The sequence below is a fragment of the Heterocephalus glaber genome, unplaced genomic scaffold (assembly GCF_053883595.1).
Source record: "Heterocephalus glaber isolate CG9 unplaced genomic scaffold, H.glaber_assembly_v1.0 deba00001428, whole genome shotgun sequence".
Classification (NCBI taxonomy): domain Eukaryota; kingdom Metazoa; phylum Chordata; class Mammalia; order Rodentia; family Bathyergidae; genus Heterocephalus; species Heterocephalus glaber.
In genome coordinates, this window is record NW_028258293.1 from 5,693,524 (window position 1) to 5,714,487 (window position 20,964).

The 20,964-nt window shown below is 38.7% G+C and overlaps 1 protein-coding gene across 5 annotated transcripts in view; it reads right to left on the bottom strand.

Moving 5' to 3' along the window:
- The window catches only part of Ano3 (anoctamin 3), a 364,844-nt gene that overhangs the window by 3,372 nt on the left and 340,508 nt on the right, over nt 1-20,964 (bottom strand). For all 5 annotated transcript variants that reach the window (XM_087211519.1, XM_087211518.1, XM_021263939.2 and 2 more), the window contains 5 exons: nt 19,934-20,067; nt 18,707-18,859; nt 16,644-16,791; nt 9,240-9,320; nt 8,960-9,065 (listed from right to left, as the gene is read on the bottom strand). In XM_087211519.1, coding sequence (XP_087067645.1) covers nt 8,960-9,065; nt 9,240-9,320; nt 16,644-16,791; nt 18,707-18,859; nt 19,934-20,067 — 622 coding nt within the window. The remainder of the gene's footprint in view (nt 1-8,959; nt 9,066-9,239; nt 9,321-16,643; nt 16,792-18,706; nt 18,860-19,933; nt 20,068-20,964) is intronic.

Genomic DNA, 20,964 nt, shown 5'->3' on the forward strand with positions numbered 1-20,964 from the left:
TGGCCTGAGACCCAACTTCTTTTTTTTTAAAATTAATTTAATTGGTACATTTTAGGTATACAATATAATGACGTTCATCATGGGAAATTTGCACCATTACATAATCTCTCTTGCTTCTTATTTTTCCCCCTTCCCCTGCCCTCCCTTCAACCCCTCCATCCTTCCCTATTTACAAAGACTTTGTTTCCATTTTTCCATTTTCTCATATTAATTCCATTCCCTTCTTTCCTTTCCCCTACCCCTCCCACTTCCCTCTCCCCTTTGCCCTTTTTCTTCCTATTTCACATGATCTATTAGACCTTTTAGTCCTTATTTACACTTTCAGTTTCTCACACTAGAGAAACTATTTGGTATTTACACATGTGTGTCCTATTTATTTCACTTAAGTGTATCGCCTCAATGTGCATCCATTTAGCTATAAATGTCTCTAGTTTCTCATTTTTTATGGCTAAGTAGTACTCCATTTTATAAAACCCCACATTTTCTTTATCCAGCCTCTAGTTGATGGGCAATTGGGCTGCTTCCAAGTTTTAGCTATTACAAATTGTGCTGCTATGAACATGGGTGCACATATATCACTGTGGTATGATTCTTTTTTTGGGGGAAGATACCCAGCAAGGGAATAGCTGGGTTAAATGGAACTTCCAGTCCCAGTTCTTTGAGGTATCTCCATACTGATTTCCACAGTGGTTGCACCATTCTACACTCCCACCAGCAATGGAGCAGGGTTCCTCTTTCCCCACACCCCTGCCAGCATTTGCTATTGGTTGATTTCATGATAGCAGCCATTCTTTCTGGGGTGAGGTGGAGTCTCAGCATTGTTTTCATTTTTATCTCTTGAATGACCAGTGATGTTGAAGAATTTTTCGTATGTTTATTTGCTATTTCTACTTCTTTGTCTGAAAAATGTTCATTTCAGGTGCTCATTTTTGGACTGGGTCTTCAAGTTCGGGAGGTCCAATTTTTTTTAAGTTCTTTATATATTCTAGATAGTAGACCTTTGTCTGAGGAACAACAGGTGAAAATATTTTCCCATATTGTGGGTTGTCTTTTCACACTGTTGGTGGTTTCTCTTGCTGTACAAAGGGTTTTTAATAAAAAGAGATACCACTGGTTGATTGTGCTAGTTCACGGGCAACTGAGGTTTTTTTCATAAAATCTTTTCCTACATCAATGTCTTCAAGAGTTCCACCTAACCTTTGTTTCAGCTGGTTTAGTGTTTCTGTTTCAATATTTAGATCTTTAATCCACTTCATTTTTAGTTTAGTGCATGGTGAGAGATATAAGTCTAGTTTTAATCTTTGGCAAATCGAAACCCAATTTTTCCAGCACCATTTATTAAAGAGGCTATCTTTCTTCCAGTGAGGGTGTTTGACGACTTTGTCGAAGATGAGATGGCTGAGTGTGTCTGGAGTTGTTTCTGCATCTTCTAATCTGTTCCACTGGTCCTCAGGTCTGTTTCTTTGCCAGTACCATGCTGTTTTTTTTTTTATCACCATAGCTTTGTAGTATAGTTTCAAGTTGGGGGTTGTGATACCCCCTGCAATGTCTCTGTTACCTAGAATTGCTTTCACTATTCTAGGTCTCTTCTTATTCCAAATGAATTTTTGGATTGTTTTCTCACGGTCCATGAAGTATGCTGCTGGGATTTCAACTGGGATTGCATTGAATCAATATAGCAGTTTTGGAAGTATGGCCATTTTCACTATGTTGATTCTTCTTATCCAGGAGGAAGGGATTTCTTTCTATTTTCTGATATCATCTTCAATCTCTCTTTTCAGAGTGCTATAGATTTCAGAGAAGAGGTCTTTGATTTCTTTGTTAGGTTGATTCTTAGGTATTTCAGTTTTGGGGGTGGTATTGTGAAAGGAATTGTTTGCCTTATTTCTGTCTCAGTGAGTCTGTTGTTCATGTACAGGAAAGCTATTGATTTTTGTGTGTTGATCATGTATCCAGCTACATTACTGAATTTGGTTATTAAGTCTAGAAGACTTTTGGTGGAGTTCTTGGGGACTTCTATATAGAGTATCATGTCATCTGCAAATAATGACAATTTGACTTCTTCATTACCTATCTTTATTCCTTTTATTTCTTTCTCTTGTCTAATTGCTGTGGCTAATGTTTCCAAAACTATATTGAACAAGAGTGGTGATAGTGGACATCCTTGTCTTGTTCCTGATTTTAGTGTGGAGGAGTTCAGTTTTTGACTATTTAGTATGATATTGGCTGTTGGTTTTTCATAGATGGCTTTTATCAGATTGAGGTAGAGACCATCTATTCCAATTTTTTGGAGGGCTTTTACCATAAATGTGTGTTGGATTTTGTCAAATGCTTTTTCTGCATCTATGGAGATAATCATATAGTTTTTGTCCTTGGCTCTATTGATACAGTGTACTACATTGATTGATTTGTGTATGTTGAACCATCCCTGCATCCCTGGGATGAATCCCCCTTGGTCAGGGTGTATGATCTTCTTGATGATCTTCTGCATTCTATTTGTCAGTATCTTATTATGGATTTTTGCATCTGTGTTCATTAGTGAGATTGGCCTATAGTTCTCCTTTTCAGTTGGGTCTTTCTCTCCTTTGGGGATCAATGTGATGCTTGCTTAAGGAATGAATTCGGGATTATTGCTTCCCTTTCAATTTCACTGAAGAGTTTAAACAGTAGTGGCAGTAGTTCCTCTCTAAATATCTTGTAGAATTCAGCAGTGAAGCCATCAGGACCCGAGCTTTTCTGAGTTGATAAGTTTTTAATTACATTTTCACTTTCATTGATTGATATTGGGTTGTTTAGAATTTTTAGGTCTTCTTCATTCAAATTTGGTAATTCGTACATATCTAGGAATCTGTCCATTTCTTCTGTGTTTTCCATCTTATTGGCTTATAGGTTCTCAAAGTAAGTATTGATGATACTCTGGATTTCTGCTGGGTTCATTGTAATTTCACCCTTTTCATTCTTAATTGCATGGATTTAGGCCTTTTCTTTCCTTTTTCTGATAAGGTTGGCTAAGGGTTTGTCAATTTTGTTTATTCATTCGAAAAACCAACTCTTTGCTTCATTGAATTTTTGTATCATTCTCTTAGTCTCCATTGAATTGATTTCTGCTCTGATCTTTATAATTTCCTCCCTTGTATGAGCTTTGGGTTTGTCCTGCTCTTCTTTTTCTTGAAGCTTGAGGTTCAGTATCAGGTTGTTTAACTGAGTTCACATTATTTTCCTAATTTGAGTATTCACTGCTATGAATTTCCCTTGTAAGACTGCTTTCATTGTGTCCCATAGATTCTGATATGTTGCATTGTCATTTAATTGTAGGAACTGTCTGATTTCTTCTTTAATTTCCTCTGTGACCCACTTGTTATTCAGAAGTGTGTTGTTCAATTTCCATGTGTTTATGAAATTCTTGAGGTTTCTTTTGCTATTGATCTCCAATTTCATAGCACTATGGTCTGGTAATATACAGGGGATAACTTCAATTCCTTGGCACTTGCTTAAACATGTTCTATGAGCAAGTATGTCATCTATTTTGGAGAGCAACCCTTGTGCAGCTGAAAAGAATGTCTTTTCTGATTTTGTGGGGTGGAACACTCTGTGAACATCTGTTATCTTCATTTGTTCAAGAGTTTGATTGAGTTCTAGTATTTTGTTTTTTATTTTTTTTTGTCTAGTTGATCTATCTATTTGTGAGAGTAGGGTATTAAGGTCTCTCACTACTATTGTATTAGTATTTATTTGATTTTTCATGTCCATAGTATTTGTTTTATATTGTTGGGCACACTAGTGTTTCGTGCATATATATTTATGATTGTCATCTCTTCCTCTTGGGTTGTTCCTTTTGCAAGGATGTAGTGTCCTTCTTTGTCTCAATCAGTGTTGGTTTGAACTCCACTTTATCTGGAAAGAGGATAGCTATTCTGGCTTTTTTTCAGGTTCCTCTCACATGGAATATTGTTGTCCACCCTTTAACTTTCACTATATGAGTTTCTTTTTGAATTAAGTGTGTTTCTTGTATGCAGCACATTGTTGGATCTTGCTTCTTGACCCATTCTGCTAGTCTACTTCTTTTGATTGGTGAATTGAGACCAGTAACATTGATGGTTATAACTGATATGTATTGACTTATCATTGTCATGTCTTTTTCTTTTTGTTGGATTCTCCTCCTTTGCATTTAATTTCTTGTTGTGCCTGATGGATTTATTCTGCTGGACTTCCTGGGGTTGTGATCCTCATTTTCTTTTCCTAGGATGTTGTCTAAAATTTTTTGGAGTGATGGTTTGGTATTCATGAAGTTCCTAAGTGGCTCTTTGCATTGCAATGTAGATTATAATTGAGTAGGCCATATTTTCCCATAAATAGTTAGATAATCAGAAAATTTTCCCTAACCATTTATAAAAAAATCCAACAATATACTTCAAGGGTGTAAAAATAAAAATAAAAGAATACTTATCATAATTTAAACTGATAAAGAGCTATATTTTCCAAGTCCTATAAAATAATATTACAGGATCCTACAAGCTGATTTATATAGGCCGATATGCAAAGACCATTCAAAATTAAGAAGCAAATTTATTTTTTAAAAAAGGATTTGCTAAAGTTTAGCATAATTTATCAAGAAACAGGTGACTAAAATAGGAGAAATTTATCTTTAATTGATAAGAGTTGACCTTCAACAATCCTACAGCAAACCTTGTATTTTACAAAGTTAGAAGTACTTATTTGAGTTGGAACAACCATGTTCCCTCATATCAGTACTGTCAACATCACTCTACAATTCTTAGGACAGTAAGATAAGCAAAACTGAAGTATAAACTTTGCAAATGAAGAGGCAAAACTGTCATTAATGGTGAATGATAATATTTACAAGGACAATGGAACAGGTGAAAGATCCCTGAATGACTGTTGCAACCAGATATGGCAATCAATATGGAGATACCTCAAAAAACTAGGAGTAGAGGTCCCATTTGACCCACCTAGTCCCTTGCTGGGTATCTTCCCAAAAGAATTAAAAGAATCATACCACAGTGATATATGTGCACCCATGTTTATAGTAGCACAGTTCGCAATAGCTAAAGCTTGGAAACAGCCCAAATGCCCATCAGGTGGAGACTGGCTAAAGAAGATGTGTGTTGTTGTTTTTTTTGTAAATAAAATTGAGTACTATTCAGCCATAAAGAATGAGAAACTAGAGACATTTATAGCTACATGGATGCATATTGAGGCCATACTCCCAAGTGAAATAAATAGGACACACATGTGTCAATACCAAATAGTTTCTCTGGTGGAGAAACTGAAAGTGTAAATAAGAATCAAAATGTATAATAGATAATGTGAAACAAGAAGAAAAGTTCTAAAGGGGAAGGAAAAGTGGGAGGGGTAGGGGAAAAGAAAGACGGGAAAGGAAAAAATATGAGAAAAGGAAAAAATGGAAACAAAGTCTCTGTAAAAGGGAGGCATGGAGGGGTTGAAGGGAGGGCAGGGAATGGGGAAAATAAGAACCAAGCTACATCATGTAAAGGTGCAAATTCCCAATGATGAATGTCATCGTATTGTACACCTAAAATGTACCAGTAAAATTAATGAAAAAAACCCCAATAATTTTGAAACAGATTGAAAACTCCTTGCCCCCACTGCAAAAAAAAAAGAAAAAAGAAAGATCCCTGCATGAGGAACTGTGGTCCTCTGAGAACCATTTTGATCCAGCACAGCATCAAGATCGGGCAAATCATGCAATGAAGGGTAAGATAGCCTTCACTATAACCACAGCAGTATCTACAAATTTTGTGGAAATAAACCAAAAAATTAGCCAATTAACAAAAAAATGTTTGAAAACTCAACTAAAGATAAAATAATTGTAGCAAGTTCAATGTTAATGAAAAAGCACAGCTTTTGAAAATGTGCTAATAATTTCGAATTTCTACAAATGTAATTCTAACCATAATTCTTATATGAAACATAGATATAAAATTTTATATGATTACCCAATAATGTCAAGTAGCTAAGCCAATTTTGAAAAATAAGAATAATGAATGTGTGAAATCTAGAACAAGTTAGTATCATAGAAGTTGAGTAGATTACTGGTTATCCAAGTCTGGAGATAGTAGTGGGTAGGAAGAGATGGTGAAAGACTGATAACACGTACTAAGTAATAGTTTAGCAGGAGAATCAGTTCAGGTGTGCTGTGTTTGTACAACAGGATGACTACAGTGCACTGTATATCTTAAAGAACACAGAAAGAAAGGATTTCGATTACCTTTACCACAAAGAAACAATAAATATTTAGGAGATAGGTGTGTTCACTTAATCTGATATAAGCATTACACAAGCCAAGCATGGTTGTGCATCCCCATAGTCCCAGTTCTTTAGGAGGCTGAGGCAGAAGCCTTGTGACTTCTCACCCAGCCTTGGTAACTTCATGACTTAATGAAACCCTGTCTCAAAATAAAATATTCAAAAAGGGCTCAGGGATGCACCTCAGTGAGAAGACCTGGGTTTAGTCACCAGTATTATAAAAATTATACAATATATACATGTATTGACACATCACAAGACATCCCATAAATCTGCACAAATTTATTTTAAAAATCAAATAAGTATACCTAAGTTCTCCCATCAGAGAGAGAGACAGAGAGAGAGACAGAGAGACAGAGAGAGACAGAGAGACAGTGACAGAGATGGAGAGAGAGACAGAGAGACAGATCTAGGAAGAGAAAGAGATAGTGAGAGAGAGAGACAGACAGAGACACACAGAGAGAGACAGAAAGAGAGAGACAGTGAGAGAGAGAGAGACAGAGAGAGTGAGGGAGAGAGATGTGAGGGGAACACCTATGTTAAGGGTGAGTGAGATGAACCTTGCTTTCTCAGATTCTGGGATATACTACAGTGTCAGAACACTGAGCCCAAGGGTCCACTCCTGAACATAGAAGAACTTGGAATGTAACAGTGGAATTACAAATGAGTGGAGATATCAGAGATTAGAAAATAGCCCTATTTGTAGAAAATCTCATTATTTGTAGAATAAGAAAAGTAAGCCTTTCCCTCAGATGGTATCTTAAAGACATAGATATATGTGAAAGGTAAATCTTTACAATTAATAGTAAAGTAGTGTAATAGAATATGTTTTTGTGAACTTTAGATGAGCAAGTTTTTCTAAATAAGCTACCTAAAGTAAAAATAAGCCCAGAAGGCAAAACAGTGATGGAGTTAACTACATGAAAATTAAATATTATCATTTATTGTGTAATAGATTACAGACAAGGGAAATATGTTTGTTATGTTTAAGACTGGCAAAGGACTAATATGAAGGATATAAAAGAAAATCTTGGAATTTGCTGACCAACTGGAAACTCAACCAAAACTAGACCAAAACTATAAATTTATAAAAAAGGAAACAACAGGGCTTTCTAGGACTAAAAGTGGTGGTCAGTGTCACAAGTGAAGAGACTTAAACAAAAGAATCAAAAAAAAAGCAAAACATTTTATTCAACTACAACATATTAGAAAGTCCAATCATACGAGTGGCTGGTGACAACATGAGGGAGGGGAGCTCTCACCCCGAGTGTAGGCAGCAGGACTCTTCAGGGAGCAGCCATCTAGCATCACCTGGAAATGCACTCGCATACACATTGCCTGCTCCACACCTGGGTCTTTGGTTCCCAGGAAACTGCACCCGGTTTCCATGGCAACAGACCCACAATTCCTGATGAGAGATTAATTTGAAGTGGAGCAAACTGACGTAGGCCTGAGTATTGCAGTGACATTTCACTGAATTTAAATATCCTATATACCATTTTCAGAAGAAATTGTCTAAACAAGGATAGACCTCATGAACAGATTTTTCTTTATAATGGAATAAATAAGTGGGAATAAAGAAAAAATTAAAGAGAGAATCATATGGATTGCTCTGAACTGAAATATTTGATTAATTCTGTTCATTTAGATTCCACGCACGTGCATGCGTGCACGCGTGCACGAGGGGGGGGGGAGAGGGAGAGAGAGAGAGAGAGAGAGAAAAGTGTATAATAAAAAAGCACACCACATAAGGGATCTAGTGAATCACTAGAGTGGAGATATGCATTAAATTCTCATGCTATTCGTAATAAGTGGAAAGTCTCACTTCACTAGGAGATACTTTTATAGATCAAAGTGTCATTAAGTAACAGAGTTTTTAATCTGGATGAGACCTTTACAGATAAGCATTTCACTTTCTGGATGAAGATATTTCACTATAAAGCTTGAAACACTTTTTGGAAATCAGTTGAGAGGTGTAGTTGGCTTTTAAAAGTTGTTTCCAAGAGTCTTTATTTGGTGATCTCTTTCCATAATTTTGGCCGCAACAAACAGACACATTTAATGACTTTTCTTGGACTTACAGGTACCTCAAGAGCAGACATTCAGAACAGTCCAATGTTAAACTCTTTATTGTATTGAGCCTTGTTAAACAAGGCAATAAAATGGCAGCTTCTCTAAAACTTCTTCACTAGATCCCTATCTAACATTATTGCATAACTCTGATAATCAAACTACAGATTTTTAATAAAAGTATCTAAGGCATAACTTACTGTGTCATGCCATGTTACTGTATTCAGACTTCATTCTTCAGAAAATTGGTTTCTCCATCCAAGAGAATAGATAAGAATTTTTTAAATCAAATTTTGAAACCCATTCTTTTCTTTTTAAATCTAGCAACCAAGAGGTTCAAAACAAAGAGGCTGTAGATTTCGCAGTTCACCTGTGCAACTGTGTCTTTGTTCTGATTTTCTGGGATAAACGCATACCAACCTACCATGTTACATTTTTCAGCTCTTACTTCTTTGTGTTCTAATGGTCTCACTGTGTCTTAGCCTTTTATGGAGACTTGACTATTTTGGAAGTCACTGAAGAATTCATTTCGAAAAGGGCAGTGATAGATCAGTGAGAAAGTTTTCACCCCTAGTAATCTTCTGTTCGGTTCAGGACTAACCTCAAACACGATGATGAAGGCCAGCCGGGCAGCCAGGATGTGCCAGTATTGGAGGGTGAATTCATAGGGCTTGGAACTCCAAGGGGGGCCTCTATAGTCTCGGTACCTGAATCACACAGAAAACAAAGTCTGTCAGGAGTAGGGATCAAAGTGTAGAAGCCTCAAATATTCTTGATTTGCCAAAATTCCAAGACAGTGTAAATGGGCTCATCAGCATGCAGAGGGAGGAGTCGCCAAGGTAATGCAAGCAGGAAAGAGGGCTGCAGTTATGAATGAGCACCTGCAGTAGCCAGATTTCCCTATGCCGAGCTCACTCAGGTTGAAGAAGGACAGGCTGTTGTTGACGTATCCCTTTAAGCAACTGCGGGAAGGAAAAGTATTCTTTGAGTCAGAGAGTCATACACGTCCAGTACAATTCCTGCATTACAAATGATAGAGCCTTGCAAACTCCATTATTCCCGCCATTCTAACTATAACATCCTAGCAACTGAGCTTTCTCATTCCATTCCCTGGTTCTCATCATATCTGTATTGTACCTCAGTGAGGCCAACTCTTGCTCTACCCTCTTCTTCCAAGAGCTCTCTCTCCCATTCATTTGAGTTTATACTCATTAAGTAGTTAGTACACACCAGAAATTTAGCTTGCTGCTTCTTACGTATCTCCCCATGATGAATGAAATCTTTATGTACTATAAATTTGTACTAATAAAAAATAACCATTATAGAGTTAAAAATCTATAAATGTGTGTTTTCTAAATATGCATGCATGTAATCCCATTTGGCTGATTATATATACAGTAAATATTATTTATTAACTTCACCAGATGTTTATTGAGCTCTTTCAACTTGTTATTAAAATCCTCAATGCTGATACTCAACAGTAAGCAAAACGGGCAAAAGTCTTTGTCCCTCTCGAGTGCAAGTTCCAGTGTGGAGGGAGGTAAAGTCACAACAAATATGCAATTAAACTCTGGGATTTTATAAGGTGATGATGGCTGTGGATAGAAAAATGAAATAGTTCATCTAGATGGGCTAGAGTAAGTCAGTACTCCTGCAGTAACAAAAATCATGTTTTCAAGACATGCAAGACAGGTGGAAATGAGAGCTAGATGAATAAGAGTTCCAGAAAGAGAAAGTCCCCTGGGTAAACTGGCCATCACTGATGCCCTTCTCCTGGAGGCCGCTGCCTGCAAAGTCAGGGTGAGTATTGGGCCTCGGCTCAGCAGGGCCAGCGCTCTGGCAGGGTGAGGAAACCCATGAGCTCTGTGAGTTATGTGAGCCTGGGATCCAGAGGAGCCCAGAAGCCTGCGTGTTTTCTTCCTGGTGTCCTTAGTAATTTCGTGGGTCACTTGGGAAGCTGAGGACAATAGTCAGGTGAACGTGAAACTTCCAAAAGGCAGAGTGGAGTCTTCCAGGGAGAGAAAGATGCTCACTACCTGCCCTGCTAGAGGGAGGAGCCTGCCCTGCACACTGTCCTGCTCGAGGGCTGAGTCTAAGACCTTCCCAGGGCGGAAGGAGTCCCATGATCAAGTTTAAGACTCTCAAGAGACAGTATCACATACAGACTAATCAAAATTCACTACAGGGAGCAAGAGAAAAATAAAGTGTGTGTTTAAATAAAAAATAATTATTATGTAAATACACATTGCCATTAATTCCCCTAAAAATGCTTTCCTTTGCTTCAAACACACTATTCCATCACACCGGACACTTTCTGAAGCAGTTCTGGAGTCCTCTTTCGTTAGGGTCTCCAGCTGTGCCATTAAGGCTGCCTCCAGGTCCTGGATCAACTCAAAACATTTATCTTCTGTGGATATTTGGACTTTGGGGAGACCAGTAGGTGCACGGCACCAGATCCAGTGAAAGCAGCAGTGGAGGACGCTCTGTCATGTGGCCACAAGCCTCCTTTCTGCTGGATGGCGCTTGGCAGTGAGTCACCCTATTTTTTTTATCACAACCCGTGAAGATGCTAACAAAAGCAGACGTCCAGAACTGCTTTTGAAGCGACAAGATCGATGGGATAAATATGTTTGAAGGCAGGGCAAGTATTTTGAAGCAAATTAGTGGTGATGTGTCTCTTATTTTAAAAACCTAAATATTTCTGACCCACTTTGACCAGACTTTGTATATTAATGGAAAAAAGGTGGAAAATATATGGTCATATTAGTAAATAAAAATTTGATAAAATGTAACTTCCATTCATGATAAACACCACTCAACAAGCTAAAAATCTGGTAAGATCTTAGTTTGATATAGAATATCTACATACAAGTCTGTGACTAATATCACATTTACTAGAGAGATTCTAAATGGCATATTTAATAGAGAAATTCTAAATACTCTATGTTGAATGTTTCCTTCTTAGCTGAAGAACAAGTCAGATATTTTCACTGTCAACATTTCTATCCAATATAGTCCACACGAGCAGACAAAAAAGATACAAATGGAATTAACAAAAGTAAAGAATATATAAATGTCATTATTGATATATGATGTAATTATGTATATAGAAAGTATAAGATAACCTACAAATTATTTGAATATTGGTTGAAGTTTGCAAAGTTACCTAATAGATACAAAGTCACCTAATAGATACAAAGTCAATATAAAAAATAACCATTTATATGTATTAATAGTAAAGAAATAGGAAAGAAGATTTAAAGAAATACTTTTCATGGTGATATCACAAATACCAAGTATCAGGGCATAAATCTTGGAAGGATGTGTAGAACCTAAAAATAAATTCTCAGAGAAGTAAATGAAGGCTGAAATAAATGGATGGAGTGAACATATTTAAGGATTGTTATTAAAGTATAAATTCTCTCACTTTAAAAATAGTATCTGATAACTGAATCTAGTGTTTATAGGCAAATGAATGGAATCCGTATTAACAAAGTCAATGCTAAAAAGAAAAAGTTGGGAAGATCGTAGCGCTTCATGACTTAATGTAAAGCTACAGTTATTAAGACAGTGTGGTGTTGGTGTAAAGCAGGATAAATCAATGGAAAAGGTGAGCAAGTCCGAATACAGATTCCCCAGACGGACATCCACTTGGCTATGACCCAAATATCACTGCAATGCAATGATGAAAGAATCGCCTTCTCAACAAATGGTGCTGGGGAGGTTGGATTCCTTGAGGAAAATATCGCAACCTCTGACTTCCTCACAACATACTGGACTAAGCTGTGGGGAATTGAGATGGGGGCTAAAGTTCCAACAGAGTAGACCTTGTTCTGCAGGCTCCACACAAGGGAAGGCTCGGCTTGTGGGAGGGGGCTGTGGGGTCGTCCACGGTAGCCGGCTCAGGGAGAAAGGGCAGAGTCCTCCAGACTCGTCAGCAGGGCCTACAGAGTCAGAGTGACTGAGACAAAGCAAGAGTAACAGGAGGCAAGTGTACAGATGAAGCACCATGTGTGGGCTTGATGGGGTGATCACATGACTGGCTTTAAGGCTCTAGTGAAGCTTTCACTTAATCCAGGTTATGACGTCAGTTGCCTGCGGAAGTGGTGTGAAATGGGCATGTTTGCAATATACGGCCAATGTGTTTTCCAATGGATTTTATGGAGTGGGAGAAAAATAAGTCCTCAAGGACGATTCCAAGGATGTTGGCCTGAGCAAGTACAGAATTGCAGCCAACTAATTGCAGGAAGACTGAAATTTGCGAGGGTTTTGTGAGATTTGGTGCGGAATTCTGGACATGGTAAGTTTGCTGTGTCTACTAGAGCTACCATATCAGAGGGATGCTAAGCAAACAGCACAGAAGTGAGATCAGATCCACGTCTGAAAAAGGACAACAGAGGAAATGAAAACTGTATAATAAAGCAAAGTGGTCCATCGATTGAGCTCTTGAAGCACTCCAAAAATTAAGAAGCAAAAAGCTAAGAATTGTAAAAGTGTCTCAGTGTCTCAGCAGGTGAGGGTTGAGGAAAAGAAGATACAAACTTCTCTGAGAAAGAAGAGTACTAAGAAACAAAACAAAACAGAAAAGAATACAAGTGGACTTGAAAAATGCAAACTTTACCAGATCCACTTAAGAAACATGATGAAAATTTGAAGGGAAACTGTTCAGTATGTTGTGTTTTGTTTTTCTTTGTCCACATGTAGCTGCACAAGTGTAGCACAGAGTAGACGAAGCATCTGGAGAACCAAGGATGGGACTCGGCAGGTGGGAGCATGTTGAGGGATGGGACAGGGGCCCAGCATCTGAGGAAGCGGTAACAATAATCGGTCAACTGGTTCTTCAGATGGGGGTAAGCGTGGAAAAGAGGACCTTAGTGGAAAGGGAGACTCAATGGTTTAGGGTTACAGATACCTTGAAAGAAACGTTGGACACGGTAAAAATTACAACTTTAAATTATGTATATTATTATGTCCTTCATATAGATGAAAGGTGTAAAGTTTAGAGAGACTAGGTAACTTTCTCCAGGACTATAGTTCTCAAAATTTTTTGTAAAGGTCTCAGGATTCCTTTACAGTTTTTTTTTTTTAATAAAAATATTGAACATCTGAAGGAGCTTTTCACCATGGTATATTATTGATATTTTAACATGTTAGAAATTAAAACAGAAATTTTAAAAATTTTTATCTATTAATTCATTTAAAAATAGCCATCAAATCCATTATAAATTAATAACTGAAAAAAATAAAATGCCTGTATTTTCCAAAAGAAATTAAAAGTTAGTGAGAATGACATTGTTTTACACGTTTGCAAATCCTTTCAATGTCTGTTTTAATAGAAGACAGCTAGATTCCTGTATTTACTTCTATATTAAATCTACTGCAATATGTTGTTTTGGAAGAAGTGAAAGTAGAAAATCTGGCCTCACATAGATAAACAGTTGGTAAAAGAAGGTCTATTTTACTAGCGTTTCAGATGATTGTGGAAATTTTACAATGATATTGCACTAAAGATCTCCATGTGGTAGTTTTTAAACTTTAGTTGTAATGTGAGATCTCATTTCATTATCAAGGAAGTTGTCACACACTTATGTTAAAATCCATAGGGCTATTTTGTATTGCAAAAATCATCTTTAATCCATATGGATAGTTTTATAACATCAAATATGGGTCATTTGGAAAACATTTATTCCCTGAATTATTCAGAACTTCCAAATACTGATATTTTACCATCAATTATGAAAAAAAATCACAATTATTAATATCACTATTTTTTTTTATCAGAAGAAAATCTGTGAGAACTCAGAAATGCCACACTCACAGTGGCAAATAAAAGTTATCCACAATTATAATTTTCATTCCAAAGTTTGTACTGTAAGAGCAACAAATAATGACCTATATTCTCCTCAACACGACATGCTAGTTTTGCGCATTTTGTAAAAGAGTAGCTGCTAAATCCTGAAGTCTGAATAATCAGTTTGGCAATCATTCATTCATGTTGGAAAAGTTTTTCCTCAGTTTGCAACTTCAACAATCACACAGTGCTTTTCTGTGAGACAAACATCCCCCTTCAGTATGTAGCTGAATTTCTTTCTGCAGACTTCACATTTCCTTACACAGAATTTCAAAAGACATTTATTTATTCATGGGTGGAGAGTTCAAAAAATTAATAGTTATTAATGTTTCCTCAAAGGCATTTGGAATTTCTCACTGACATTTCTAAGACAGATAGATGGTGATGAAAAATACAATCATGACTAAAATTGCTTGGTGCTAATACCTCGAGTTACACAAAGCCACCAGAAATTGTACCCAGAAATTGTTTTTGCAGCATGAATGCAAATGTCAATACATAAAAGTGGAAATAATATCTTGGTGTCATAGTGAAAATAGCATTGACTTGTGGGTCCCTGAGGGAGGTTGCACACCACATGGGATGAACCACTGTCCCAGGGCACACAGTTCTAGAAGCCAGACTCAAACACATGTCCACCACATTCCAGAACTTGAAGTGATATTTCCAGCATCCCTCTGAATTCACCTTGTTGTTGCTCATCCTAGATTTCATCATTTGTCCTTTCTACTACTCTCCTGCCAGCATCTCTCTCCTCTGCCGTCTTCTCCAACTGCTTCTTTGCTCTGAACATTTTTAATTGGAATGAATCTATTCCAATGTAGCTGCTAAGCATACTTGGAAAATATTAAATAATGACGCACCTCTGTTGTGTGAGCCCCCTGCGACTTTGTTCGAAATCAGTCCATAGCCCTAGTCACTTGCTGAGGAGGAGTCAGTGCTACTTGAAAGGTTCTGAAAAGGAAATGCTCAGCCAATGTTATTTTCTCCCGTCACTAGATGGCAGCAAGGACACTAGCAAATAGGACTTCCATCTCAAATTCTTAAAATCTGCTTCTAGACCATCCTCAACTAAGAAACATATTTTTTGGTTTTACACTATTCATACTGAAGTGACTCTACATCTACAAAGTGCGTTACAGTCCTGGGCGCTCTCAGGCACGTTCTCTTACTCATGGGACACGCGACCATTGTGTGTTATATGCCAACTACGGACTGATAGGCCATGTGTCTTTAACCAAAAGGCACAGTTAGAAGCCCAACCTCCAGTGTTAACTTCAAGTTAAAATTATATGAAGACTCCAAGATATATAATAAAACAATGCCCGTAACTTTAGAATCTCTCCCTGGAAAACAATAAGACGTTGCTGTTGAGAGGTACTTTTGCGTTCTGAGAAGCTCTGAGCTCATCTGCAGTGAAGGTTCATCTCATGCTAAACTGAGGCACACTCTCTTGTGGGTCAGGCCTGTGACCGGGGAGTTCACCAGCCCTGAGGTGCGCCTGAGAGGAAGAGAAGCAGGTTCCTTCCACAGTCCTGCTCCTGTCACAGCTGTGCCACACCCAAAGCTGATTTCCACCGCAGCACTTTAGGCTCCTGCACTCCCTCTCTGCCCTCCACACACAGTGCCACTCGGATCTTCCCCATGCCCAAATTTCAATAAGGAAACAGCTGAAATAACCCTATCACCCAAACCATTGGCTCCACACCAGGTGACTCTGGCCCTCAGGGGATATCTGGCAAGATCTGCAGATGCCTTTGGCTCTTCTCACTTGGGAAACACAGCACTTGACAGGGGCACCCATCTGGCAAAGGTCAGGAACTGTGCTACTCACCCAGCAATGTGAAAATACAGTCCCTTACCTCCTCAAAGAGTTTCGGTTTCCAACTTCGATAGTACAGAAGTTGAGAAGCCTTTCTTTGATGTACAGATTTAAATTTTAACAGAAAATACATGTCAGGCAGGTTGAGGGCAAGGTTTTCTGTGTCCTCAAGTCCTAGCTATAAATTATTTTTCAAACTCTGACGGCACCTGGATTCTCTTGAGGCTCCTTATCTACCCACAGACGCCCTTTCTTCCTTTTGGCAATTTGATTAAGCACGCAGGTTGTGATGTCTCCATCTGCACAGTAAGAAAACTACCCTAGATGATTTCTGAGGTCTCTCCCTGTTGTAGAATTTGAGGTCTAACTACAGTATAGTGTGCTTAGCATTTTGATAGCAGTGACACATTTTCAAATAAAAAACAAAACTCTACAATTGTTTCCTGCAAAAATACTGTTGCCTTCCTCCCCTCACTTGATTCCCACTACTACGCTCATTATGAATGCGAGGAACATTACCTTTAATAGCCACAGAACAAAACTTCCCAATAAATTCTCATTTTAATTACAAATGGAAAGTGGATCAAGGAAATGTGTAAATTTCAACCTTACTTTTCGTTCTGTTCTACACGATTTGCACACGGGCCGTATTTGTATTCATAGACAAAACGTGGGATGTAGTCAGAGGTAATAGCAATGACGAATGCATTGGTGATCACAGCCAATATGCCAATTCCTTCCAGAATGCCAAGCCAGATACCTGGTAGGAGAAAGATTAAAGACAGTGAATAGAAATGAAAACCCTTTGATCAATTTTATTTTGCAAAGAGCGTTCTACTTATGTTGGAGCCAAAGCTGTGACCATTGTTTGCTTCCTCAGTAAGTCTGATTCTGGGTATTCCAGCTGTTGCATATTCTCTTCTCTCGAAGGAAGAGAAAGGTTTGTCCCTGTCCAGAAAGGTTTGCAAGTCGTTAGGACCAGGTCTAGCTTGTCACAATGACACCTGCATGAGTGTCTGAAATATTCCAAAGCCTTGTATGTAGAACTTGCTGATGCAACAAGAATAATACATTTTTTCCTTCTTAAAACATCAATATGGTACCATACAGACAGACAGAAAGCTTTTGGAGTTGTGTATAGAATTAATATTATTGATCATAGCCAAAACTAATGTTTCAATTAGGTTTAAACACAGCCTCAAAAGTATTGATAAAAAAATTCTGGAGAAAAGACCCAAATGTGCTAAAGGGGATTGCATAGTACAGCAGCTTTCTTCTCTCCTCGCCTGTCTTTGAAATTCTTTATAATGGACCTACAACAAGTGGCAATTAAAATAATAAAATAAAAAAGATTTTGAGGTTTACCCAGTGACATAAGATAAATCAGAATTCACACAAACCAATATGGAGAGCATCAAAAATAAACACTTATTTTTATAAAAGCTGTAATACTCTGTTAAAAATATAGCCAAGGAAAAAAATATCTCCTATATAAAAGATCCTAAAATGTTAATGAGACAATTCATAGAAGAAATCAATAGAGTGGAAATGAGCCATTTGGTGTGGAAATGCAAATAACCAATAAGGACAGTAAAAAGTTTTTGACCTCTATTTATTCAGAGAAACGTCCTTCAAAAAAGCTTTTTAAAAATACGATAGATATTTAGAACTATATAAATCTAGTGTTATTTAGAAATAGTGAAAACACATTCTTTTATATTATTGAAATGACATCTTTTAAAATTAAAATGTGTGTGTTAGTCCAGTAGGCCTATGTTCAGCGATTTATACTACAGATACACTGCCTGTACACACATGTATACAGACATATAACAAATATGTAACATTTATGCCTGAGTTTATAACCATCTTTGTGTATGTTTATTACTACTTGTGGGGGGAAAATAAAATCAGTAAGTGATTATAAAGTTTGTCCTGTATCTGCACTTGTGTATTACTATTCTATTAAAATGAATTAGACTAGTACATTCGGAGATGGGCAATGTCTATGAAGAAAAGTTAGAGAGTCCTTCATATTTACACAGATATATTTTTCTTTTTTAGTATGAATAAGGATTGACAAAGTATGGATGTCAAAACACATGCAATAATTACCTGCTAGATATAGAGACAGAGATATATATAGTACATATTTATGAAGTACCAAGTTTAATACTCTTGCAATTAAATTTGTATTCATTTTGCTTTTTTGCTAACTAATCTGTTTTGCTAAGGTTGGAAGGAGCCCCCTGTAGAAGCTCACATGAGGCCAAGTATCCTCAAGCCGTGTGGTCCCAATTCATTTGTGCTGCTATAACAAGACACCTGAGGTGGGGTGACTTTAAGGAGCAGAAATCTGTTTCTCACTGTTCTGTGGGTCGAGAATCCAGGACTGGGTACCAGTATGTTGGGTGCTGGGGAAGTGCCCACTGCCCACTTCCTGGCGCCTGTTAGATTCCCTTGCCAGATAGATTCTGTCCCTGAGTGGTGGGACAACAGGCGAGAATGAGTCCTGTCCTCCCTTGCTCTCACAGGTGTCCGTACACTCTGGCCCCATCTCAACCCCTGCTTCAGGTCGCCCCTCCTAACACTACCGTGTAGCAGCAGAGGAGTCCCCTGCTCGCCCCTGGACACCAGCGATGCGATGCCAACACCACCTCAATCGGGAGTCTCACCTATGTCAGTTGCTCGGGCCGGCAGTGGTCTCCGCCACTGCGTGACAAACTTGTACGCATCCAGCCTGATTTCGATGATGTTGTTTAGCAAAGCCAGAAGAGGGGCCAGCGGAAAGGCTGCCACAAAGATGGTGGTAAAGCCGAACTGCAAAACTGTGGAGGGAGAGCACCAGACAGTTGACGATGCAGATGGTAGCACTGACTGTGGGCTTCGTTGTGGCTCGTTAGGAGATTTATAGAAATGGCTTTGCATCCTTTTGCTATCCCTACAAAGTAAATGTGCTTATCTCCTTTCATCATTGAGAAAACTTTAGCTCATCTGCATTAAGAATTTTCCTGAAGATACAGGTAGACAGTATTAAAAGCTGTGTTCAAAATCAGATCTAAACGGACTTAAATTCTATGTGCTTTCCACCATTACGTAAAGAGCCATGAAGGGAGGGAAAAGAAGACAAAGGAAAAGGAAAAGGAAGACAGAGGAGGAAGAGAGGAAGGAGGAGGAGGAAGGAGAGGAGGACCAGTAGGAGCAGGAGGGCTGGGGATGTAGCTCAGTGGTTCCACCACCTGCCTCACAAGCGCGAGGTCCCAAGTTCCATCCCTGGTACCAAAAGAGAAAAAAAAAAACAAGAGGTGGAGGAGGCAGAAGGAGAAAGGGAGGCAGCAAAGAGGAGGCCCCAAGGGAAGCAGCTGGCTCGGGAGGCAACTCAGGAGCCCGGTGATCTCTCCCCTCTTTTACAGATGAGAAAACTGGAGTCCAGAGAAGCATGGTGTTTAACATGCAGTGAGTCTAATGGTTGGAAAGGGAACCTTTATTTCCTTAATGTAGATAAAAAAGATTCTTCAAACTAAGATCAGGCTGAACCTAAGCAAAATTTACTGTGAAAAATAATCATTGTTTTCTTTGCACTGGTTGGCATATCTCTTCACAAAGGAATTGTAGGGCTTTAGTTTGTTTCATCAAAATGCTCAAAAGCTAGGGCTCCGCTGGGAGGAAAGCCTTTATTTGGGTCAAATGTTGCAGCTCTCAGAGGCTGAGGTGTGTGAGCCTCCTACGCTCCCGCTTCACACCTCTGTTCCCCTGAGATACAAGTGCAGATGTCTTTCAAAACACTTTAGATGCTTTTAGAAATCTTTAGAGTGGTGGTTTTCTCTGTAGAAGCAAAGCCCATGTGGAATACACAAACAGCATGAAGCAGGCCCTGGCCTGGCCATATGTTCTTTCCTCACCCATCTCCAAGTACTCATCCATCAGTCCATGGATATTCATGGGCTGCAGATTCCAGTCGTTTTCCCACTGAGGTATGGAAGCATCCTGGACTCCACGCTTGATTTTATGTCGCGACCACCAGTTCTGGATCAACCTACACCACAGGGCAGAACAAGGACTTTTGAGCTCTTGCTTAAACAGCTAGTGAACAGTTTATGGTTCACAAAGAGGTAGGAAACACCAAGTACTCCTGGACTACATTATGTCTTCCCAGGAATTGGAGACATTTGATGCCTCTCCTACTTTTTGGAGATTGGCCCTTGGTGTGGGACCCACACTACATGGCAGATGTGACCCTGGAGGCCCCTTGAGTGAGGCCATGGCGCAAATGCATGGAGAGCCTCATGCCTGCTGGATCCCACAGATAAGACAGGCTGAGCATCATTCCTGGAGGAATGGCTAAGCCATCCTGATGTGCTTAGGAAGCCGGGGAGGGAGCTCTGTGGAGAGCACTTGCCTGGCATTCAAGGGGCGCTAGGTTCAACCCTAGTATCCAGTAGAACACACACTGTGTTTATTACACACTCCGTTCATGGGTCTGTGCTGAGCACTCGACACCTAACTTCTCAGGTGCCCTCACGGTGCTCCGCAAACTGTATGTTCTGAAGCTGTCAGCCCAGCACAGCAAAGGGGGTCACAAGAGAGTTGGGGTCCCCGATCCACCATCCCCTATTCTCTCTTCATTTAGAAGAGACTCACTATAATCTGTTTCGCATACTGTGGATCTGTATGAAGATGTCTTCACAAAAAGTTCTGCCATTTGTGATTAACATTTAATATTCATTGGATCATCTCATTTAATTTTCCCAAATCTCCCGATTCACAAATGAAAAAAAGAGAACCTTGGAGAAGTGAAATGCATTTTAGGCAAAACTAGCAAGAAACAGAGAAGGAATTAGAACCAGGTCTGGGTAATTCCATATCCATGCCCCCAGACTGCTGTCATTTAACCATACTCTGTGGCAGGTTTCAGGGTTAATATCACTTTTCC